The 26478-nt window shown below is 36.7% G+C and overlaps 1 protein-coding gene across 1 annotated transcript in view; it reads right to left on the reverse strand.

Moving 5' to 3' along the window:
- Positions 1-4574: 4574 nt before the first annotated feature.
- LOC105383698 overlaps positions 4575-26478 on the reverse strand; it is a 48285-nt gene continuing 26381 nt past the window's right edge. The window contains exons 3-6 of the mRNA XM_038121238.2: positions 9134-9248; positions 8619-8776; positions 7838-7986; positions 4575-7375 (exon numbers count right to left, since the gene is read on the reverse strand). Of these exons, the coding sequence (XP_037977166.2) occupies positions 5573-7375; positions 7838-7986; positions 8619-8776; positions 9134-9248 (2225 nt within the window). The 3' untranslated portion in view covers positions 4575-5572. The remainder of the gene's footprint in view (positions 7376-7837; positions 7987-8618; positions 8777-9133; positions 9249-26478) is intronic.

The following is a 26478-nucleotide window of genomic DNA, read 5'->3' on the forward strand; positions in this document are numbered from 1 at the left end:
ACTGTACATATCATCACACCAGAAGTAAGGAGAGCCATAAAATTATCATGACTAGGCACAACACTGAGGGCTATAGAGGTTGTTTTAAATATGCGGCTTCCAAAATTTGGAACGATTTGCCCCCACCATTGCATGAACCGATGACAAATATGACTTTTAAAAAGCATTTGAGAAGAATTTTTTTCAATATCCAAAATAATTGTTAAAAGCCGTATTGTTGAGAAAACTTTTATGGACACCTGATGTTATTATTATATTTTGATTTAAGCGATGCAATATACTGTTTACTATTGTTTATAAATAGTGTGTTTAATACAAGTTCCGTTTGTTTGTTTGCATAATTATGTTTAACGTAAGTGCATGCACAGGGACAGGCTGAAAAACAGCGTTGCGTTGCTGCCCTGCAGCTCGCAGCAGATGCTGAGTCTGCCCCTTTTTGTCTCTAATTTATTATTAGTTTTAGTTTATTTTCATTTTAATATGTGTTATGGAGACAAATAAAAATATTTTTCTTTCTTTTCTTTTTCTTTCTTTACACTATTCTTGAAAAAAAAACACAAGCGTAAACTTATTCTTGGATGAAGTAAGCTGAGAAAATTATTCAGTTGCAATAATTATTATTTTCTTTCTTTCAGTATCTCAAGTTTCCGTTCGCTTTTATTAAAATTTTAATTTTAAATCCAATCTATTCAGTGCAGAAAACAAAGACTGTGAGATGTGATATTCATTTGTTTTTCTGCTTAATTAATTTTCTGACGGAGTTTAATAAGCAAATTGAAAGTTTTTTTTTAAATCTTTAGCACACCTAAACTCTAATTAAAAGAACCATTGATATAATACTCGTAAGTAATACCGTGACGTGATCTAAAGTGGGTTTTTTTACAACGGGAAGTTTAATTTTATTTCAGTTGTTTAGAATGACCACAGCCTGTATGCATGAATGATCTCAGGTCTCAGAAACGGACCTTACATTGCTTCTTGGCAATAAGCCCGCCTTTGTATACACTACTTTTAAGTCCATTTTTTTGAACTGTTTATTTTAGTATACAATAAAGTGTTTATAAATAAATAAATTGCGGCCCTTTGTGCTACTTGAGAGGTGGTAATAGGAAGCGAAGTCATCGGTTACTGACCGGTATCCGGTTCTCTAGCTCATGCACAGACTGCACAGTGCACACACTCTGCCGATGCTACCAACTCGATTATACTGTACAACCCATTCCATTGCACTAACATATTGAGATGTTAGCAAGTTACCAGTTTAGTGCCAATTTCGCCATAGTCGGTTATCTAACCGACGTCTATACGTCATCTCCATATAAAATTCATGACAGATGTGTCAAAAGTCAACCACTGCTCCAGGGAGCAAGGAGATTAACCAGGGTTAATCTGGTTATGCTCTAACCAACAATGGAGAAATTGGAACTAAATCTAAGCATAGTTGTTAATGCTTTTATATATACGTTGTATACTTACTTCCATCATTATTTGTTTTATTTTATTTTAGTGTTGTTTCTGTGTGTTTGAAATAAAATTATTTTCTTTCTTCTTTCTTTCTTTCATCAATATTGTTATTTCAAATAATTTATTAACAGGTATAATCAAAATCTACAAGGTTATAATAAAAAAAATACTCATGAGGGATAGAGGCTGAATTTTCTCATTCGAAATCCATGTAACCGGGTTAATATCATTTATTCGTCTCACGTTCTACCTCTTCTGCGTTTTAGGCTTTATTACCAGCCAAATAAAGGCTTTATTTTATTATAAGACGAAAGTTAAACATATAAAGCGTCTGAGAAGCCGTGCTTTTGCATAAGCACTTTTGCAAAAGTCGTTTTAAGTTCAGAGCCCGTATTCCAATATGTCTCCTCATGGAAAAACTTTGATTTCATGTTTTCTCAAAAGAACTGATTTTCCTTTTACTCCTCAACGCATTTTGTTTTCAGACGAAAGTGGTTTTGCCATGAATATGTGTATGAGCGTAATTGATTTTGAATTGTATTCTACAGCGGTATATTGATGCTACTTTTGTTACCTATTTTTATATTAGGTATGTAATAAATTGAATAAGAGTATATAATATAACCATGATTTGTAAATAGACACAACAGTATATACCTAGTATGTAGATGGAGTTTAATTTGCAAACCCTCCCTGTTTTCGTAATGGGGTCAAGTTATTCAGAAAGGCTGTTTTTCTAATAGAAAAAGTTTTAATTGCTAGGAGTTTTAATCGGACTTACCTACATACATAAAACACTGACGCTAATGTGCATGCTGCAATTTACCCTCAACCTGTCTTGATCAGACTTGATTTTATTATTTAAACCATACTTAGTAATAGGTATAATATAAATAGGTAGTTTTTGTGATCTGGAGATCACTTTACTTGTGAAAAACTCACTAGTGACTCTATCTAGTTGCGTTAAACTTACCGATTACATAAAATCTATAATTAGATTTCAAAGTTAGAGTGACCTTCCTGAAACACCGATTCCTATGAAATTGTTGGTATTTAGTTAGGTTAGAGTGATACGTTATAATTAGGAATATTTATAGCAAAAATCGAAGCCTTGGCTAATTTGACTGTACGAATGTTATTTACCAACACCAAAGCCTTAGTTATATAGCGTACACGGTACACAGCTACGCTACGTAAAGTGGTTGGAGTTTAACACGACTACACGACCCCTCGTAGCAATCTGCATAATGCGTGCTTCGATCTGCGGGGGGTGACTTAGCACTCGCCGCCGCCGCCGCGTATATATTTATAAAAAATATCGGTCGCTAAAAACGTATCTTTTTATTATTTTAAGAATTGAAATAAAAATATATTGCGCACTCATAAAAAATAGTCACAATATTAGCGCGTATTGTGCTTTGAATGGGTATGATACACTTACCTTTAGATTGCTATTAGAATAGCCATGATGACAGCCAATCTTTGACATATCTCTGCAGCCAATGCAATGTTTCTATTTCTCATAGGGTAACCTACTTATTTCTGGAGTTGTAATATGTGTATTCTGGATTACAAGCAAAGTAATATTGTATTGTATTGTGTTGTGTTGCACGAGCGGTATTCACTGCGCGGGCCTCAATTCCATTTGAACAATAAACCGTACAGTTCGGCAGCGGCCGGAAGAGCCTAGGCCCATAACTCTGAATAATGTATGGCGCTTTGGCCACTACACGCCCGTGTGACCTTTGTCCTACTTCCAGCGCCTCCCATTTCAGTAAAACAGCGCTTCGACGCTTCACACCTCACCCTCACTTATTACACCACCTTCTGACTGAGCTACAAAACTCTTTAAACGGAACTAACGCTCAAATAGGATGCCTAGATTACAAAAGATATTGCGTGTACAGTACAGCTACACCGTAATATATAAAGTACTTATATCCTTTCTATTTCTATTATTTTCTTCCATTGCGCTCGTTGCAAATATTACTTCCTGTGCCCTTTCCTACGTGGAATTAAATGTTTCTTGTATATTGGACTCATATACCCTGGGTATCGTAAAAAGAGGTTATGTTTCCATTCCCCAGACAGCAGGAGGTCAGGTAGGTAAGCCGAGGTTTTTCACAGAGTCTGCGGGACCGCTATTACTTTTATGACCTTTCCATGTAGCCCCGGGCTCATAATAAAGATCCTACATCTCTATTACCGCAGGATTAAGTTATATGAAAATGGGAATTTGTATACTACAGTGGCGCAGTTTGTTCGGATTGGAATCTTTGCTGCGACTCGCTTACATAACTATTGTAAATATGTATAATGGGTCGTGCTCCATTGATTAAATGTTAATCTTCTTATCCCAAATGAAGAGGCAACGTTTGTCAACAAAAACGACGATAGTCAAGTGTTAAAATTTATAAGCGACCTCAAAGAGAATTGGAGTAGGTTTTGCCGACGTGATGACGCGTGCTAAAATAATAAAATAAAACTTTGTTTAAAAATAAGCTGTTACTGCTGGTTGTTATTTTATTAAAAATATTTTTATTTGATACAATTGTTTATATTAATGAAGCCATTTTTCATTCCGGAAAATTATTATAGCTGATGCTGAAGATTACAAAAAGTACCTACCTATCTACTATAGAAAGGTATGAACATCATGATACAACTTAGGTATAAAATAGACGTCACATCACGTCTATCTATGAGTTATTCGTTGGGAAGTACCTACCTATTTCGTGAACACAAATATAAGTCCTGCTAAAATTCAATCTTTCCAAGGCAATTTTAATGGAAAAGGTTCCAAAGAGGCGGGACTTGTTAAAAGTACTTACATCACTTCGCAAATATTATCTGCGGACATCAACAGCTAAAACACACCGTAGTCCGCGTTCCTGTATAGCATCTCTCATTCTTAAACCACCGCAAAATATGTCTCAGACCAAAATGTATTCGAAATTTTAACCAACTGACAGGCGTTCCCATGTACCTAATAAAATATCACTCTAAAACCTGCATTAGCTAAAACTTTAATAAGCACAAACTTTATAACTTTTGAAAGAGACAAAACATTATTATAAAAGTTAGGACAGTTTGGTAGTTATTAAAAAATATTTGTTTTCATAAACTTTATTTAAAAATCCTTCTCAACTCTAAACTCTAATTACACTAGTTACAGTAAGTACATAAAATGTTAAATTATTACAGCACATAGGTTAAATACTACAGGTACTTGAAGGCAAAATTAAAGGTAAGTACTTACCTATGTGATGTAGGTATATTTTTTTTCCAATTCCCAAATTAATATTTTGCCTATGTGTTGTTTATTTTTCGTTCTTATTCACATAATAACTTTCAAAATTTAAATTTTCATAAAAATAAATTCCATAAAACATTGTAATGTATGTAGGTTTCTTAATCTAACATGATATGGTTAATGAATTTGTGTTTCGTAGATTGTGATATAATGTTTTCCTACAAAGAGTTTGGAAAGTCTAGAGTACTTAATATCTTTGATGCCTATTTATAATTAAGTTTATCTAAAAACATATTTCCCGCGATTTTATTTTTATTATTTAGGTACTATTTGGCAAAAATGGTGTCGAATTGATTCTAGAGTAGTTACGTAAGTTTAAGTTATAGATAGCTAAGCTATTTCTGAAATGTATTCAATTGACTAATATTTAAAGTTGCTCATAAATAATCTATTTTATAGAAGCTGAAAACGATGATATCTAAGTAAGCCTATCCATACTTAACTTTTACCTTAAGAGTAGCCATGACAAATTACCTACAACGATTTAAAATAATATAATTATATTTTCTATAAATTGCAAAGAAGAAAAACACAGTTAAAATGATTGTTGATGTTGAAACCCTGACTTTATGAAATCTTTCGAATTAATTTGATCTGTACCGTGAGTCCATCATCTACTTCTACGGTGGTACTGTGCAGGCGCAGGCGTGCTGCTCGTCACAACAAATAGCTTAGTGCATCGTGTCTTGATGTATACCGTGACTGATAAATTAATTTCATTTATTTTACTTCCGTACGAAATATCAGTCATCACTACTTCCTGTGAGGTTACAAACCATACTCTTATAACGAAAATTAACCTAATATACGGAATGGGTTGAACTTTTTAATCCTATTTAATGGTTGTTGCGGTCTTCTAGACCGATTTGGGCGATGTAAAGGTTCATTGGCAGCCGAAAGAAGTGGTGAATTCAAGTCGTCTATTACTTCATCGGAATGCATTAAATCTTCTCCATTAAAATCTTCCATTATATGAGGCTCTTCTGGTTGGCTACTGATACTTTCGTTTTTATTACTCTGTGTTGTATCGGTATCAGTGTTTTCTGTACTGGAAACTGCTTGTTCATTAGCTGTGATAGGGTTTTCGTTCAATTGTTTATTTGTAGTAACAGTAGTTGTACCAATATTTTCTGTACTGCTCGATTGTGTTGAAGTAACAAATACAGAAGTCGTTAAATTTTCGGTTGTTTCTTTGGGTGGGACAGATGTATGAACATCATTTGGTGTTGTTTGTTCAGAGATATTTATTTTAATATTTGCTGTCGTTGATAAATCACCAACAGTAACAGTCGATATACTTATTGTAGGTGAAGTGATAAGAGGTTCTTTTGTAGATACACTATATTCTACAGGTTTTATTGTAGTACTTGAAACATCCTCACTAATGGGGACATTAGTGGTCACTTCAAATATTGAAGTGTTTAAAGAATTCTCATCTAGAATTGTAATCTTAACTATTTCGTGAGTCATTTCAGGAATTGACGTCAAATGTGTTTCAGTCGAGGTTTGTATTTGTTCCGATGTAATTGATTCTGGTAAATGTTTTTTAGTTTTGTTATCGGTATAAGTAATTTTGTTGCTTGGTTCGGTACTAGGATTTATTAAGTTACGGTTTGTTTCGGTAGAAACTGTATCTTTGATAATGACAGATAAATCGATTCCTGAGTCACCACCGGACTGATTATTATTGTTATTGATTATATCCTTAGTTGTGGTTTCCACTTGCACAGTTGTCAATTCAGTTTGGATTAATGATGGTTTATCTGTATATTTAGATGGTTTTTCTAAAGATTTTATATTTTTTACCTTAGGGCCAGAATATTTCTCATTATATTTCTTAGATCCATATTTTGTAGATTTCATGTCTTTACCAAATACTTCTTTGTTTTTTAATGGTAACATAGTAGTTATTGTGGGCATCTCTGTAGTAGTCGTTGTAGTCTCAGAAGTAGTTGATAAAGTTTCTTGTTTGACATGATAGTCTGGTACATAATGAAGCTCACCATATCCTTTATGCTTGTATTGTTCTAAGTGTTGCTGAGCATGTTTCTCTTCTAAAGATAAAACTGTCATGTCATTACCCATTCTAGCTTTAGCCATAACCAGAGGAGGAATAAAATGATCAGCTGGTTGACTGAAAATCGTTTCAAAGTTTGGAATATTTCCAATATGGGCTAGGTCATTATGTAGTTGTTTGTGTGCCATGTACTTTTCATCCTCTAGTTTGTTAGCTTCCTCTTCTGATAATACATGTTCATTGGCAAACTTCGGGATGTCATTACTTTCTAAATTATTGTCGTTTATAATGTGAATATTCACATTAGTATTCAAAGGAACCCTTACGTAGGGAGGATCTTCATGGATAATCGGTCTTAATTGATAAGGAATTGGCGTTATTCTTACTACGTTTGGTTCGGGAGTAGTTTCCGTAACGTGGTCAGTTGTGATATTTTCATTCATTGTCACATCATGCGTGGGATCTTGTTCTGTGTTTAATTCAGATGTGATGGACTCCGCTGTGGTTTCACTGATCAATAACGTTGTAGATTCTTCAGGTTCTTCAGGACACGATAAATCTCCGAGAAGGTCTTCTCGTTTCTGTAACAAAACACTAAGTAAATACTTACGCTTCTAAATACAGCAACCACAATAACAAAAATTCTACATTATAATTATATGTTTAAAGAGAAAGTCTGTAATTATGGCTGGACATTTCTTTTCTTTCAGAGAAGTTTCAGGGAAAAATTGCTGGACCAATTTTAATGAATCGGTATGCATGAAGCAGACACACTTGATTAACACATAAGCAACAATTTTATCCCTTCAAACCACACGAAAATGCCATTTGAGGCAGAGTGAACTTATTCACGGGAAAACTTTACTGTGTGGGCAACCACCGAACATTAGCATTTATCAAGTCGCTCGCAGCTTGTCAAATCAGAATCAGACGCAAATTGTATGAATCTGCCGACGGCGACGTTTGAAAAGTGAGTGACGCTGCCTATGGGTTAATTTTAGGTAGCCTTCGATCATAGCTGATTTCAGAAGAATCATTCTTACCACATTGCCAGTGCACTGCACGCGCTTGACGCCAGCCAGCCCGCAGTCGGCGGTGAGCTGCACGGCCGCGCTCTCTGGCAGGTACAGCACGGTCAGCGCCGGCAGCGCGCGCACCATGCAGCCGGAGGGGCCCGACGCCCATTGCGGGACTGCGGGGGAGGGGAGAGGTTAGTATGGTGGAAGGTGAGGAAGAATTGAAGTAGTTGTTGCATGGAGTAGAACCATGTATGATAAATATGAAAGCATCAAAAAATTAGATCTTATTGGATAAAATTTAACCAATTTGTGCCCTAATTTTACAGTTTTTTTTTTAAATAATACATATATTATGTAGAAGTAACTGAATCAGAAATTCATCAGACATTTATCATTAGATTTCGTAGTGTCGAAAATTCCCCTATTTCTACACTTCAATATTTATAAAATATGTTTTGTTGTCCTATGGTACCCCGGTGGTACAAAGAGCATTTACGAAAGTCACGCCACCACCGCCACGCAGCGCCGTCCTGGGCCTCCTTCTAGGTCAGGCCTTGCGCTTGTAGCTGCATGGCCATCCGCACACATACATATATATATATGCTCACGCCTAGCAGAAGGGTAGGCAGAGTCAATGGATGCCCACGTGCCTGACATTTTTCTTTCGCTTCCTCCGCATTCATATTTATATAAGTCTCTTTATAGACGCACGTTATTTTCGGAAACTCCTTATAATTATAGCTTTTCTCGTCTATCTGTTCGACATAGTTTATAAAACATGACTTATCCATATAAACATCCTCACCAGGCAGTTCACAGATGAAGGACGCCACCATGGGTCCGCCACAAGCGCGCGCCTCCCAGCGGTAGTCGGCGGCGGGGTCGGCGGCGGCGCACAGCGGGGCGGCGCGGGCGTCGGGCGCCGCGCTCCAGTAGCCCTCGCTGCTTAGACCGCGGTAGTCACTGGAAGGAGGTGGTGGTGTGGGTGATTGTTTGAAGAAAATACAATAGTTTGCAGCAGTAAGTAGGCACAGGCAGCAATATCACTAGCACTGCGATCAAAGCGAAAACGTATGTCTTTATCATGTTTGCATGAACCTCATAATAATATGTATGCTTAGATCTTTCAAATTACACAACGTATTTTAATTTTATTTTCATTTTAGAGAAGGGATGCAGAATCTAAGGCCCAAACGGTGAGCTGAAGTCATTTAACGGTATTTCAGCCGTGGGCTTATCTTATGTCATTAAGCTCTTATCCTGATATATTCAGTTAGGAAACCGATGTAGGTAGTCTTTATAGAGTTACTAGTAACGTACGTCCAAGTAAAGTCCCCATCAGGGTTGCTGCGGATGAGGCCGACCCACACGGCGCTGCCCACGTCCAGCTCCTTGAGGTACGCGCGCACCGCGTCGTACTGCGCCGTCGTGTCCACTGCAACAAGCAAACATTGGTCACATCTGGTCACGGTATAAGGGACAAACAAACATTGGTCACATCTGGTCACGGTATAAGGGACAAACAAACATTGGTCACATCTGGTCACGGTATAAGGGACAAACAAACATTGGTCACATCTGGTCACGGTATAAGGGACAAACAAACATTGGTCACATCTGGTCACGGTATAAGGGACAAACAAACATTGGTCACATCTGGTCACGGTATAAGGGACAAACAAACATTGGTCACATCTTGTCGAGGTATGTATAAGGGCCAGCTGAAGCTGTGGCCTCATTGTCCATAGCACGAGCTGAGCTGATGCACTTTTGATGCTCTGTACAGCAACCTGTTGTGTTATTGTTTGTTTTGTATTGTTATTGTTGTATTGTTATTTTCGCTATTTTTGTCTGAGTGCCAAATAAAATGCTTCTTTATCTTTTATTGAAAAGAGCCTCTCCATGTGGATGTGATGCATCTACTGTGCTACGTCCGGCGCCGTACCCTGGATATGTCAGCGACTGACAGCTAATCCAGCTGAATTATAATTTAATCCTTTTGCCACGGTGACAAACACTACGGAGGGACTAAAACACGCCAAGTTGAAAACACAAGTTTCTTTATACACAAAAGTACATTATGATGACAAAACTTTGTATAAAGAACAGAACTTGAAGACTTCACAACAGATGCTACACAAGTTTGTTGTAAGTCCTCTAAATATGAATTTAAGGATTCTTCAAAATGACATACACTTGGTGAAGTTGACATCATGTACAACTTCCGGGAAAATCGACTTTGTTTATTTAGTTTACCAAGTAAATTAATCCTCACCAAAATTAATAAAGATGAGTTGAAGTAAAGTTTTGAATTTTAAACGCTACTTGACTCAGACAAACGGGAACCGCAGGATACGGCAAAAAATCCATTAAGCCGTCTGTACTTTGTTGTCATTTTGCAGTAGTAAGAGAGTTGCAAACAGCGCTCAAATCTCATTACGAATTCATGTTGCGGAAAGTGTCCCGCGGTTTATTAAAGAAGCTTCCCCCATTATGCCGCCAGGCGGCGCTGGTCCCGTCTAGCGGAGGCTCCCCGAGGAGGCAATGCCTTTAGTTATGCACCTGCAGGAGCGAATAATGCGATTGTCAAACAGACGAGCATAGTTTGAAGTTGGATATTGCTGTGATGTCGGGCTTGAACCTCTGTTGGGTCGGGTTCCACCAAATATGTAAGTACTTTATTTGTTGTCGGGCCTTGGAAGTTATGTTTGTGCCAAGCTGTGTTTGTGATGATACTATGTACCTAGGCACGCATTTCAATTTGCCCCTTTGTGCATCCTGCAACTGACCCACATCTCGATACATCCAAGCCTATATAGCGAATCATGCCAGGCAAGCATTTTTTCGAAAAGCTCCGTGGTGGAAAGCTTACAAAGCTAATGAAGAACGTAACAAAAGCACAATAACTGTCCGAAGCCCACGTCCTCATTCGATTACTGCCAGTTAGCCGCCGGTCGCAGGCTCGACACGGTGACTGCTGGCAGGCTGCATGCAGGCTGCACGCTGCAGCACAGTTTTTACAACACTACGTTTAGAAATTAAGTACCCTTACTGGTTTTATATTACCTATGCTAGGTTTTATCGTGTAATGTAGTTTTTACAAGTTTAGAAATTATCGACTCTAACTTATCACAAGTTAGAGTTGATCGTTCTGCTGTTATTGTTTAGTTTATGAGTATAAAACATGCTGCTTCATTATAATTGAATACGTCTATAATAATTATGATGCCAATCTTAACTCTTTGCTCGATTTCCGTATATTTAAATCTAAACGACCAAAATGAAAGCTCATAGATAACCTTTTCATAGCGTTAATGTAGTGCTTGTTTATTTGGCAATAGAGCGAGTTTTGGCGCCGATCACGCTCACCACAAATCAGATTGCCTTTCAGTAATCCATTGACGTTTCGTCAGAATTACTCGATCGACGGAGCTGGAGGCGTGAAACTATCGAGACAGCTTGATGGCACATTTCAGGTGACAAAGGGATCAACATGACATAAACTCTGCTTACAGGAGGGTGTAAACGTACTTAGTAATAAGCATCTAACTTTTATTGAAGATCTTTTTCTCAGAGATGTCAGGGCCTACATACTTTTCTGAAAATACATTTTGTGCTACATTAATTAGTAAAGTTACAATATTACTAATATGTCCTTATTAATTAAGGATAACTACTAATATCTAGTACTTTAACAAGCTATAAAGCAACAAACACGCAGCTCATAATAAAATTTAAACGAACAAATTCTCCCAAAGTATGCTCAGTGGCGTAGAGCAGATAATTAAAAGATAGAAGCGCGGCAGGAAATGTAAAATAATGTGACAAATTTAAATGAGAAGCGGTAACTGCACGTCATGCCCGTGCAGAGACGCCTCTAGCTCAGCCCTGGGGTTACTCTATATGACGAAAAACTAAGTTTCGGAGCGCTGCAACGCGAGAACTCGCTATCACTTTGCATTAAACGTGCCGATCGCACGAAAGCTCTCGTTCGATCGTTTTTTGTCAATATAGAGTAACCCTCCTGCTGCTGCTAGAGAGGAGGCAATCCCGACGTATTCAAATTGACGTCATTAAATCCCGAACACAAGAACTCCCGTAATGAAAGCAGTAAAGGCTTGTCGGAAATGTTAATGTGAACTTGATGTTGTGCTTAGGAGCCCGATGTTTGCTCGAGACACTCGCTATTTTAAAGATGTTGCCCCAATCACGAGCAAATGAAGCTGTTTTGAGCAAATACAAAAATAGGGTTGCTGTTCTAAATGCGCCATGTGAAGCACTTTCTTAGGGCCTTACAGACCTTACAGAGTATTTTCGTATTCGATGTTCATTTGTTTCACTTGTTTTAGCGTACTAAATGACGTCATTCCGATGCGGAATGCGTTGCGTTGCCGACACGGACAGGAAATGTAAGTAGTAACGTTACGCAGTAGCTTGTAAAAGTAAGTAAATAAGTCCCTGGTGCCAGCCCTACGCGCCGTCACGGTTGCTTATTCAGCAGCACACTCGGAATACCAAGCAAACTTGTAAAAGGATAAAGCCGTAATAACTTCACTTTGAGCTTCAAACTGCCTTCGAGTTATTGGGGATAGAAATTGTGTCTAACTCAATTTTCTTTCGAGTAACACGACGGATGTTGACGAAACATAATTTTAGTTTATAAAAATATAGTGTCTTTATTTCTACGGTGCCTATTACCATTATCTCACTGGTCTAATACGAGTAGACAGATTTTTAAGTAGGATTTAAATCTACAATGCAATTTTTCGTGTGTATTTGTAGTGTACATGTGGCATGGTATCAGTTGTTTCAAGGTAGGCAACCGGGGTATCGCTGTATCTGTAATGTAACTACCTATATATTATACATACTTACATGTAAAATATAATCTGACTGAATTGCAACTGCAACAAAACGAACGACTCACCAACAACATCCTTATCGGTTGGAATAATGAAACAAGCGAGTGTTAGAGTAATTTACGCCAAGTTCTCGGAAGCTTACCTTTGAGCGCAGTTCTACTTGTTGTACAGTTAGTTGCAAACAATGTTATTAATCTACAATCTCTCCTCAAGTTTGTTGGGACTTCGCTACAGCTGCGCAACTTAACCTTAACGTATTCGGAGAAATTGCAATTTAGCATGTCAGGAGATGTAGCCAGACTGACAGTTTACATATTGAAGTTTCTTAAATGTTGGTTGTTTCAAATAGTCAATTTTACTTTATGTCTTGTCTCGAGATTATTGCAAATAAAAAAAGCTGTCTAAAAACAGCAACATCAGGTCTTTAGATAAAATCTGAAACACTTCGCTATGCAGTCAATACACAACATAGCTGATTCTAGCATTTATTGTACATAATTTGCTATACATAATTTGTGTACTTACCTTATTTGTGTTGTTGTCTTTTTTCTTTTTCTGTATCTTAAAGGCAGCTAAATTATATATTTCTTTCTTTCAAATATGTACTCAATAATTCGTATTGAAATATAATTCCTACAGGCAGATTGAAAAAGAATCGATACCACATAATAGATAGGGAGCCTCCACAGTGGAACAGCTGAGGGAGCGTGGAAAGAACAGAATTAATCCTGAACTCATTATACCCGCACCGAGCACTGAAAGGAAACCGTTGTACTTTTTTTAATTTACAAGAAACACTGGATTTACGGAATAAAATACAAAAATGAATAAAAAGTTAGTAAGACTACTATGTTGTATGCATTCCAATTCATACTGTGGATAAACATTACCATGTACCAGTACCTACGTTATATATTATGGTATGATTTTATTCTGAAATGTATATTTAGAAATGTTAGATCCAATTATTTTCTCACGCGATTAGGTGCCCCAGCTGGTGGTTACATGCTGGCCCAAGAACAATAATCAGCACTATTATATAACAGCTTACAGTCGTTATCAAACTCCGGCACCCCGATATAGTTGAAAGAGTATTAGTTCAATTGAATTATAACTTTGGAATATTGGTTTGGCTCGCGGATCCTCCAGCTAACTTTCCAACAAGCGAACCAACTAATGCGGCTAAGTGCTAACTTGAGCGGTTAGAATGGGACTTAGGAAATTTCGATATTTCACGTTTGTCGGGTAAAGCTGTAGCCACTAGCCACACGGCGCTGGAGGCGCGCCAAGCCAAGCGCGGGAAAAACTACACGGCAGCGCCAACTCAATATTTGTGATGCCATTTAACTGTCGCGGGATGCTACTTTAACTTTATTTACTGCCTGTTTTATCAGACTGCAATACTTCTTACCTCCTAATTGATTTCAAAAACAACCTCTAAACAAAGAATAAACTAATCCCAGGGCGGTAAGCTCGTTTTCGATGATCCTCCAATAATTAAACGTCACTGCATTTTGGGGAACCTATAAAACATCGGGCTTGTACAAGGCTTTCACGAATCGCCACTTAAGCCAAATTTATTGCTCCTTTTATCTTGTCCCATCTATCGTTCGTATTTTAATTTGTAAAATTGATTTGCAAAACTGAATCAGCATCCGTTTATTGCTTGGCAAACCGCAACGATACTGTGATAAGATATTAAATTTCCCGAGATAGGAATCCAGCTTAAATGAAGGGAAACGGGAATCAGGAGATCCATATTAGATTGTAAGCCAGAGTCGGCCGCCGCAGCCCGCCTCGGGGCCCGTAACTAGATTTAGCGCTAATATAAGTGGCGTTCCCTGTGTTTCGGAATACCTTCAGACCTACACATGACTTGGAGGCAAATAGTAATAATCGTAGAGTTACTTCTGAGTGAAAAACACCTTCTGCTTTCAATTAATCTGCCTAGTATTTTAAAAAACTACCGAAATTATTGAATGTAAGGAATAGTTATGAATTATGATACATTATAAAGTGATTTTAAGCTTTAATGACACAACTCTAGCTGCATTGACAACATAGAAAACTGTCTGTCTGGACATACAATAGTTAGGCAGTCCGGGCGCGTTCGCACATACCCAAATTTTGTTCCGTATTGTTGTTTCAACATGATTTTCGTAGCGAATATTGGATTTCATATGGAAATGTAGTTTCGGAACGTGAGTCCACCGCCATACGAATATGGAAACATAATAAATTCACCGCTCCCATAGTGTATGTGTCATATGTTCGGCCAAACTTGCTTAAACAAACATGTCTGTAGGGTACTTAACGATATCATTAATTATTAATTGTGTAACCAATTGGGTAAATCACAGCTGTAATTTTACTATTTTATAGCTATCGAATGTTATTAGTTTTCACCTGAAAAATTTAGCTATACCTACGTACCGATATGAGACAAATAAAATTAAAAGTAAAAAAATACTGGCTTTTATCCCACTATTCATGTTCATCCTCTCTTGAATATTCTTTTCCCAAATTATTGTAGAGATATTTTGCCTATTATTTTATTTTCGTCATCTCGTTATGGTCCAGTGAGGACCACTCGGGGCACTTCACTTCGGCTCTTCGCTCCTCAGTGGAGATTTGGAATAAGTAAGAGGACCCACTGAATCGTGTAAAAATAACACATATTATTATTAACTCTATATAACTTTACTGGATTGCAGTCTACCAGCTACATACTGTACAGGTTAAAAAAAACTGTCTAGGACAATACTGATCAAAGATATTCAAACAATAATACCTACGCTAGTGCCTACTCTAAGTTTATTGTACTGCTTTAGCACATCACTATGTCTAATATTGCATTTTAACAACCTAGTTTTCCTTTTCACTCGTCTTTGAACCTTCCATTTAAGCATTTCTTGCCACAGTTTCGTTCAGTCCGCTAGTGACTAGTGCGGGGCGCTCGGCGGCCATTCAAACCCACAATTCAGCGCGGGACGAGAAAAGATTTTAAATCCGGGATCAGCGGAAATGGGACACTTTGCTCCTGTTGTTCTGCTACTCACACACAACGACGAGTACCTACACAAGTACCTCGTCTACGCCAAGCTAGAAATGAAAGTAGCGGAGCTTAGAGCTGGACTACTCGTAAGAACTTCAAAGTCTTTTAGACGGCTTTCATTTCAGCTCCGTTGCCAAGAATCGGGAACGGATTTGTTTTCATTTACTTTGCTACATGATACTCTTACTATATATGTACTTATTCAGTTGTTATTTTATGTAAAAGGTTTCATCAATTTTAATCCAAGATACATACAATTATAAAGACACAATCGTAAATAAAACCAAGTTAACAATAAAAAGACAATCCTCAAAATAAATGTGGAGTCTTTTCCCCGCAAACTGCTGTGCAAACACATATCGATCTCAAGTGTCCCGGTCGTCGCCGTGATTTAGCCGCAGCGGTTCGACGGAGACGGGCGACGCGACCGCCGACTCACACGTAGCACGACGTAGAGCCACGTAGATCCAAGTAGAGCCACGTAGTCCCACGTAGAGCCACGTAGCCCCACGTAGAGCCACGTAGTTCCAGATCAGCAGATCACGGGCTCGTTCCAGGCAGTCACGTACTGGCTCCTCCGACAAACGTAACCCTAATACTCGCACTCCCGATTTATATGCAAGCGGCAACCTTCGTCGATGGATACAAATTGGTAACTATTAGCTTGAAGCTATTTGAATAAGGAATTCAATTTGCATAACCTACGCAACGTTCCTAATATATTTTAATAAATAAAAGTCCCTATGATGATTTTGAAGCAGGTAAGTAATACATATATATTCACACTTTCATCACCATGAACACAACGAAATATAACCAAAACATATAAACATATCAAGTTTTACTATAGTTCTTCGGCTCCTCCCAATCAGGAAGCAGTTGTCTGTAGGAGGCAATAAAAGCGTCAAGACAAGATATGATGTCATATTACTATCCAGAATAAGCTCTCGTATTTTATCAGCTTCTGCCGGTGAGAACTTTTCTTTTGTCGGTCGTAACGAAAATTGGGGATGCTAGGATTCCTTTGTTGGGCTAAATTGGATGTTTGATGATTCATTGAAGGAAGAAATTATTGCTTTCTGCCGAGTAAATGTATGGGCCGTTTGTTTAGGTATTCTTTCTTATCTAGGTTTTATTTATCCTTGAAAAGTGTATTACGTCAGCTATGCTCATAGATGACCTAAAACTATACCTAAACAAGTAGGCTACACTTCTGTATAAAATGTGTACGCCGGAAGCTTAATTAGTAAAGTGAAAAGTCAAACATGGGCGAAGTCAGCTTTAAAGCGGTTTTAGTAGGTTAAATATAAGGTAACGGGTCCATATATCGCGGTATTCAAAATGGCGTCCTTATTTCGAGTTATATTTATTTTCATGATTATTACTCATTTTAATAGGTTTGGATACTCTAAAATTACATTTAATCGTTCATTATCTTTAACTGAAACTACTTGATGTAGTAAATATGTTTAAAATTGCCTAAAATTACTAAAAACTCATGTAATGTGCCGTGAGGGCGACGCCGCCATGTTTTTCATACAAACGCGACCCGGCTTACGTAAGGCCAGCCATATTTAATAATTGTGTTTTTAATATTTATACGACGTTCAACTTTGTAAATAGTTTATATTTAGTTTATTATATTCTTATACTTACATTAAATTTAAATTTTAACTCTTTTTAAACTAATTTAACCCCTTTAAACTCAAAAACAAAATACCTCGGTATAAGGGCCTGATTTTTATACGTTGTTCCTAACTCCGAGTTACCCTCGGTATAAGGAAAAATACTATGTCATGATTTTTAGCTTATAACTTTACAAATAATAACATTTGAAGTATATGCTTGATTACATAATAATAATGATGAACGTGACAAGCTTATAACCTAATTCGGCGGTACAAAATATCCTCTAGGAACCTTAATATGACACGATAATTGTTGACCCAAAAATCATGGTTACATAGAAAACCTTAACTTAGTATGTATATTTGAAATGATAAAAAACAGTGTTATTTCATCGCTATTAACGTAAGTGATACATAATTTTACCAATATTTTATGTATGATTTGAGTAACAAATCTATGTTGTTTCTAAATCGATAATTTGATAACTCGGAATATGGATTATTAAAATACTTGCTGAACCCCTAATATGGAGTATGACATTTTACATAGGTAGGTACCTCGGAAATCGGAATATGACTACATCACACCTTCGCAGTGTCATCCGATGCCGTCATCAAACCATAAAATCAAGATGAATTAGCGACTTTCTTCCTAAATATAAAAGGGGTGTGGATAGATATGCCTGACTTTACGAAACTACTACTAGATACTACCTACTTATTACTCTTTATAAAAGAAGAAAGAAAGAAATTTGTAGACGTAAAACTTTATTTGGGTGAATAAAATAACACACACGACCGTGGAGTTTTTATAACACTTATATACACAATTGCCTAATTTCATTTCTGTATTTTATTTCCATTATCCTTCTACTTCGAGGTCTGATGGCCGTTGTAATATTGTTATCCCAGAATTCCCAGATAAATGAATGTCCTGTATACTGCATTTCATGTTTGGTTTAGGGGTCTGGTTGATTTTTTCATTTTCTTGTTGTTGTCACTGAAAAATAAAGTAAGTAGGTAAATTGTATGGATAGTTGACAGAATTAAGCTTATCCTTATAAGTTGGTACCCATTTTCACAAAACTTAGTGAGTTTAGAAACGAAAACGCTAGAACAAAAACCTAGGTTAGTAACTAAACTGATGCCAAATTACTGATAAAAACATAAAAATATTTCCATTTTACGTAATTTCCTAAAATAATTCGCACACAAGCTTACCTTATCGATTTTCCAATTGCATATTGCAAATACAAACATAATAATTTAATAAAAGATGTTTGTTTTCTAATGTAAAGACTTAACAAAAATACTTTCAAAGAATAGCGGCAAACTTTTCGGTGGAAAATTGAACATGGCGCCGGCGCGCCTCCAGTCCAGCGCGCATGCGCCATAGAGATGTACCTAGTGCAATGTTCCTTGCTTCCGACCTATGCTTGAATGAAAAAATAATCGATGCTGGATCGATTCCTGGGTAGATACTTTTATTATAATCATATTCGTTTATGGTAAATACATTAGGTACTCATCGGAAATTAGTACTGATAAGGTATTTGGCTTTTGTAAGTATTCGATACTTTTCCTCATCCCTTACACATCTACTTTTATTACGTATCATCAACTTTTAAACATTTAAGTAAGAACATAAAATATCGTGGAAAAATTTTAGACCTTACTTAGATAAAAACTATAGTAAAAAATGTTTAAATCATTCGAGTTCAATAATCGATTATATTCGATTACTGTCACTATTTCATCAATTTACCCCATCTCTACTCTATTTTTTTTTTAATCGCTTGGAAAAGTCCATAGAACATCATAGAAGCATTATGAATATTTTTTCTAGCCAATGTTACCAGTTGCAATAATGAATTATGAAAATGTTACATAAATAATAGAAATTATCACGAAAACCAATATAAATGGAGAGTATTTAATTCTTTTCATTATTTTCAACTACTATTTAGAATAATTAAATTTATTTGGAGTACTTTAGGGTTAAAAAAGTATATCGATATTTTAGATTGTAATTTCCTTATGTTCATGGCCACACTCATGGAGCCACTGACAGGACTAACTCGGAATATGGAACAGGCTACCTCGGTATATGGAAGAAACCATAATCCTACCTCGGTATAAGGGCAAATCGACATGTGTAATAAATTATATTTTTTTAAGTATAATTAATGTGTTATCAATGAATCTGTGTTAAGAAATATAAAATTTAACGTATATTCTTACAGAAGACAATATTTCACATCAATATTGATGGTTACAAATGCTTATTTTTCTTACTTACTTTCAAATGTTGTTATTTACCTCGGAATATGGACCCGTTACCTTAACTTTAATACATGCAGCACTGAAACTCCTTGGTAAGCTATACAGCCAGTAGCGAAATGTTGATTCCTTTGTAGGAGAAGCCGGTTCGAAAAAATATGCTTTTCTGTCATGAATGATAAAATATCTTTAAGGGCCCGTACAGGGTGACGTGCCGCGCCAATTTTGGGTTTTCAATGCTCTTCACACAGCACACGCAGTGACACGCACACATGTTAGTTTGCACAGTGGGTCGATAAACTTTTACTCGCCAACTTTATTGACAATTATGTTCAAGTACATTTTGGGTGATTTTAGGGTAAGTAAGTATAATTCTTACTTACACTGGTAGGCACCAGGAAAGAGTAGAAATTAATAGGGGTGCCACTTTTCTCCATACTCGGAACCCGATTAGATTTCTAAACAAATGTGGTATTTACTTGTAGAAAGGTAACTACAGGTATTAAAGTGTAGATAATAAGTTATACTAAGGGTATACTAAGCCGAAAGGGGATGACTCAAGGGGTCATTCTGAACAACTTTAGTTCTACGAGTTTTGCAAAAACGCGAAAAAAAAATATCGTTTTCCATGGTAAAAAATCACGTGTCAACAAAGTTTCTATGATAAAGTTTTTTTTGGTTAATTTTTAAAACTCGTAGAACAAAAGTTCAGAATCAGTCTCACTTGTTTTAACCCGACTGCCGAAGGAGGAGAGTAATGTTTTTTGATTGTATGTATGTATGTTTGTAAGTATATTTTTTGGTGGCAGAATAATATTTTTTCATATTTTTAGAGTTTCGTACCTCAAAAGGAAAAAAGCAACCGTTATAAGATCTCTTTGTTGTCCGTCTGTCTGACTGACTGTCTGTCACTGCCCTTTTTCTCAGAAACGGGTAAAGATATATCAAGCTGATATTTCGCATAGATATGAGGAGTACGTCTCTGCACCATACGTCATCATGATAAATTGGGGCTGATATTTTTTCCGGTTATTTTGATGGTGTAGGTAGGGTATCGTTGAATAGGTCTTTTAATATAATATGTATAAAAAAAGGTTAAAATATAATTATTTGGCCCTTAAATTTGGGGACCACACCATAGACAAATCCTAATTTAAAAAATGATTTCAATAGATGGCGTGATTTTATGTTGGGTAACTCAGAATAAGAAGTGATGATATCTCAGAATAATAATGGTTAATGGTGCTATTCCGCTGAGCATCGAAACCGGTGGGACGCTAATGAAAAGTGGTCATGGAAATGCACCAGGGTAGACCCTGCTCCTAGAACAAGGCATGAGTTTGTGATTTGTGTGCGTGAAAGCGAGGATGGAAACTTTGAATATTTTCTTGATTTTTTATTATTGATGCAATAACATATAATTAGTATTATTCTGAGTTACCCACCGAAGTCACCCCGTGGCAGGTTGACTAGATAGGTACTTTTGCAAATCACGCCATATATCGTTGTTTTTATTAGTGGCTACTGTCTATAGAAGAAATTCCGTCATTGACAATTTTACGTTACGAATGAATTTAGTAAACCCAGTAAACCTAACTAATCCAGAGGAAACCTAAAATATCTTACTCTCTCTCTTTGAAAAACATACTTAATAGCACAAACTCGATTCTATTCTATTCTCTGTGGGGGTGTAAGTACCTGCACCTGGCTCTCTCGAGTGGAACCTTTGTGCATATCCCCAAGGTCTAAACTGCCTTCCTAAGCTTGAACCATTTCCCACCACGCTGGTCCACTGCGGGTTGGTGGGTTCACATATCTAGATGTGCTAAATCTAGATATGCAGGTTTCCTCACGATGTTTTCCTTCACCGTTAGAGCGATGGTATACATTGTACTTAAGTTAAAAGAACTCATTGGTACATGTCAGCGCCGTGATTCGAACCCGCATCTCTTGCGTGAGAAGCGGGCGCTTACCCGACTGAGCTACCACCGCGCCCAAACTCGATGCTTTTAGCTATTAAATCTTTGAAATAAAATTCAGTCACCTCCGTGTTACTGCCCTCATCAGATCCTCACGAGACCATGCCTCAACCAGCACCATGAGACTGTGTTTTTGAATCCTAACCTAATCTTCCTACGTATTGTCATCACTTAGATCCATTCACTATATTCCTGCTCCTCATCCCAGGGCCGTGGGGAGGCACGTCAGCTTTTTAAAGACATCAGCAGCAGACTAATAGAAGTCTCAAGGGACCCTAGGGCTGGCACTTACCTATCACAAAGGCTAAGCATCGCTATATAGCGGGGTTACGCGGCCAGCGTCTTGGGTACCCTACCCGACAGTGGCAGCGATCTGGCCAGCATCTTCTTTTTAGTTTAATTTTAATTTTATATTAGTGAGTTTTAGTTAGGCATTAATAATTATAATTTAATCAAGAAGTACCATGGACTTAACTAATAAAAAACATTATCATTTAATTTATTGAATATAGTATAAGAATTATGCTTCCTCAATTTCAAATCAAATTATGTTGGTGTCATAAAAGTTGAAAAAGTGCAATGACAACCAATGTGCAGTGATTTTGTGTCTGTACACAATTAGATCGCGAGCTGTCAGTGCTGCCTAAACCGACGTGACCCTTCTTTGGAGGCCACCGGCCGACTGAGTCAAAAGTCACTTGTGTTTATGATTTTATAACACAGAAAGCCGCCATAGATATTTGTATGAAGATTTGAGGGAAAAAAATTGCTCAAGTTTGGGATTAATTTACACAAAATAGGTGTGTGTTTATTAAAAAACAAGGTATTTAGCGCCTAGTCCAAGCATTTATCTTTATAATTTGATAAGAATCATATGAAAATTCTTGATAATTACGACACAGTTGTTACAATACGGGAGTGTGATTTACTGGTTTTTCGTAATTAATTTACAGTTATCCATAAGCATTTACTTAAATTCGAATGATTCAGCACCTAGCTAGACTCTTCGGCTACCTGTGTGATTTTTTTCAAGGCTGTAGAGCATCATTTACTACATAATTCTATGACAATGCCAACCCTCGATTGCCTATTGCAGACCCTTAATACATCTACTGATCAAACTGAAACACTTTATCTAAGAAACGGAAATGAACTTTCTGTCGGAAATTCGCAAAGACTCAGAGTGTAATATTAAAGAATAACAGCACACAATATTGACTTATATTTTCGCGAAAACGACTTAAAATCACACGTCCCATGGAAATAATGGAATATAAACGAAATCCAGATTATGTTTCAGTTACTGGAGAGAAGTATATATTTTTACCCAAGGGGTTCCTAAGATAAACACTGTGCTTTTCATTAATATGAAAACGTAAATTAAATCATTATAGGTAGTATGTAAATAATCCAAAACAACATACAGGGTGTCCCAAAAGTCAACGTCATCCCTTAAAGGGCTGATAGGTCAGCTCATGAGAGGCCAGAATATCACAATATGACCTTAGTAAAAACTCGATAATTTTCTAGATATATTAAAAATGCATCTGTAGGTATAATATGCTATGTGGATTATTGCTAGCCTATAATTTAGATTTAGAATTTATTACATCGACAATAAAGATCTTATAGAGTTGCAAAATTACATGCAACTTTTCTAGATGCAGTGATATGCAGACGGGAAGTTCATCGATAAATTTCACCCTGTATATATTTATATTTATAGAGTAGCTATATGTACACTGCAAACTGAACTAGAGGTAAATGCCATGGGTAATGTACCTGCAATATTATTTATTCAGACAGTTTTGCGTTTTATTACCTTTTATCAACAAAGCGGCCATAAAACTACGAAACGCGGTATTCTCATAAATAACACAGAATGTGGCTCAAACTGGCAATTTCAGTAAAATAGGGATGATATATTATTAGTCTTTTAGTTATTATTTAATGCAATGTATTCCGTGACCAAATTATGCTACAAGTATACCTTTATGCAGATGTTGGCCTCGCTTACTAAATAGAGATCATTAAACATACCTAAAAATTATATTTAAATCAAATTTTAAATACATTTAACAAGGTTTGCGACGCCGCCGCCCCGCCGCTGCCCGCTCCGCTCCTTTCCTCTACACGTATTCACTGAGACCGCGCCCTAACATGTAAATTGAGGATTACCTAGATCTCGTTACATCCTTGTAGCCAAATAAGACGTCAAGGCTTTAGCGGTAAAAGATATACCGTTACGTAATTTTTGGATTACCTACATTAATCATACCGCCAAAAAATGGATACAGCAATGCTTTTCTCAGAGAGTTTTCAGGAGCCTGTAAGATGTACTTATTGTAATATAATTCAAGCATGGTGAGATTTATTTAAAGATAATGCAAAGCATTATAATAATTTAAATCATATATCTGGTTACATCCGCTATATGTTAGGTACATATGTATGGTTAGATCAAGGATAAAAGTTGAAACTATTAATTTTGTAAAATCACTGAAATGAATAAAACAATCACGGATCCATAAAAATTTCCGTTTTTACCAGTAACTCCCATATAACAGCGAATTTTAATTTCGTAACACAAAACGGAAAAGCTTTTAAAAATACAATTTATGGTGCGAAAAGCGACTGTTACGGCAGTCATAAATACGACAGATGACCCTACTTCCATTCATTCACAACACACACCCACACACTCACAATACATTAAAAAATAGAATTTATGTGGCGAAGCAAAAATAAAGGTACTTATTATTACTGAATATTCTTTACGTTTCAGCCCACCATATCAAAAGATCGGTGTCAAAGCTACTAATTACTACTACCTTGGCAAAATTCGTTCATGTGTTGATGAAGAACAATATAACTTAACTACCCATACTTATACCCAGCATTAAAGTTTAAAAATCTACTAACACACGATGCATAATTTGGATGCAGCTAAGAAAGCCATTAAGCCAATTTATGGCGCCTAAATATTTCAGTAAGATAGCGCGGTTTGAGCTAGCTGCAAACGCTAGATTCAGCTCAGTGGAGGCTAAGGGTGAGGCGCCATTGGCGTGGCACTGCGTTGCATCGCGTCGTCATCCCAAAGGAACGGTAATAAAGTAATAAGGCTGCCTCTTTGTACTGTATTATTTTTAAGTTTTTGTTTTGTATTTAACTGTTCTTGGTGCAAATAACGTGTATTGTATAGTATAAAAAATATATGACGACGCAACGCACCAATGGGGCCTAAGTGTGGGTATGTGGCGCATTCTCCAATTTGCCGTGTATCAAGTGTAGGAAGATGATACACGTACACAGTGCAGGCATCTGGGTCCTCAGTGCATCGCATTTCCAGTCCTCCTGTTTACCAAAGAAGGTTTAGGGTGGCGCAAAATATTATAATGGGAGGGGACCACACATAAGCTTTCATTCTACATTTACTAATAAAAGTACAACTCTGTGATTCATAAACAAATTATTGAACGATTTAGCTATTGAACTGTCTCCGTTAAAGAGCAAGTGCAAGTGTTTAAGGTATTTATGAGCTACATGTACAGTTATATCACATATCTAGTACGTGACACCTTTATGAACAATGTACGGATCTTATCAACTTAAGTATTAAAAGTTAAAAGAAAACCACTCCATTTCCTGAGGTGCCACGCGCCATACGCCTTTTTCTATAATCTTCAATTTCGCCTTATCACGCTGCGCTGTAGCTTTTATGAAGAATATAAAGAAACTTCACTTACTTACTTTTATTGCTACGTATTTACACGGCTTCCATTTTACAGGTTTAAGGATAAAGAAGATAAAGGGAAAGTACCTATATTGTATGTTTGTTTCGGTGTTATACCTTTAGACCAGGAAGTAACCTATTTTTAACCGACTGCGAATAAAGGATTAAAATTAAATTTCATTTTTTTATTTACTTGAATTCAAAATGAATGAAATATTTATTCATTCAGCCCGTGAATTACGTTTCCGCAATAATTTACTCATTAGAAAGACCATGTAAACATTTCACTGAGAGAAAGCTAAGTAGGCGCCATAATGGAACTCCGCCGCGTTTTAAAACCAGCTCAGTTCTGATGCCTTTATTCATTTTATGAAAGCTTTCATAGTTAAAATTTTAGAGCAAATATGGCGGGTCCGACCTGAGGAAACTCGTAAATACCCACTTCGTATTCAAAGTATGTAAAAGTCGATTCTCGAAGCTCATTTGCGTTTGAATTGCTCTTTAAAGTAATGGCATATCGTTGGAGGTTGAAAGCTGGGCTTTCGCCGATTCATGTCAGTGAATTAATGGGCAGTAATAAGAATTTTACAGAACGCCTGTGTCCTTGCGGGATGAGTAATTGTGCCAATAAATATACGAGGTCTTGGCGGCTGGGGCTTCGGAAAGTTGCCACACGATCATGACCCCCACATGATATACCTATACATTTTAGATTAAGGAACATAACACTTATCTATACGAATTAAAGATAGGTAAGTACATATTATATGGATTTCACAATGGAAACAAACTGAAAAACTCACTCACCTATACCACTTTTTACTATTCCTTTTATAAAATTGTGAAAAAACATTCGCAATGAAAAAATTGAATCGATGTAAGAAAAACTATGTTTTCTTTACCTTCTCCTTCATTGTAAGAGCGCAAGGTACATAATAATATTTACCTATAACATAAGAAGTTAAATTCCAAACTGAATTGAAAAGGATTTTCTTTCGAATTCAAAACCACGACAGCTTAAGTGAAAGACAGAGAGGTGTTATCAGTAAGTGCCAACCACGGATTCAACTCAACTCACACCCGTAACAAAAAAAAACTTTTAAAAGTTATCGCAGCGTCAGCCAGCGA

The sequence above is a fragment of the Plutella xylostella genome, chromosome 4 (genome assembly GCF_932276165.1).
Source record: "Plutella xylostella chromosome 4, ilPluXylo3.1, whole genome shotgun sequence".
Lineage (NCBI taxonomy): Eukaryota > Metazoa > Arthropoda > Insecta > Lepidoptera > Plutellidae > Plutella > Plutella xylostella.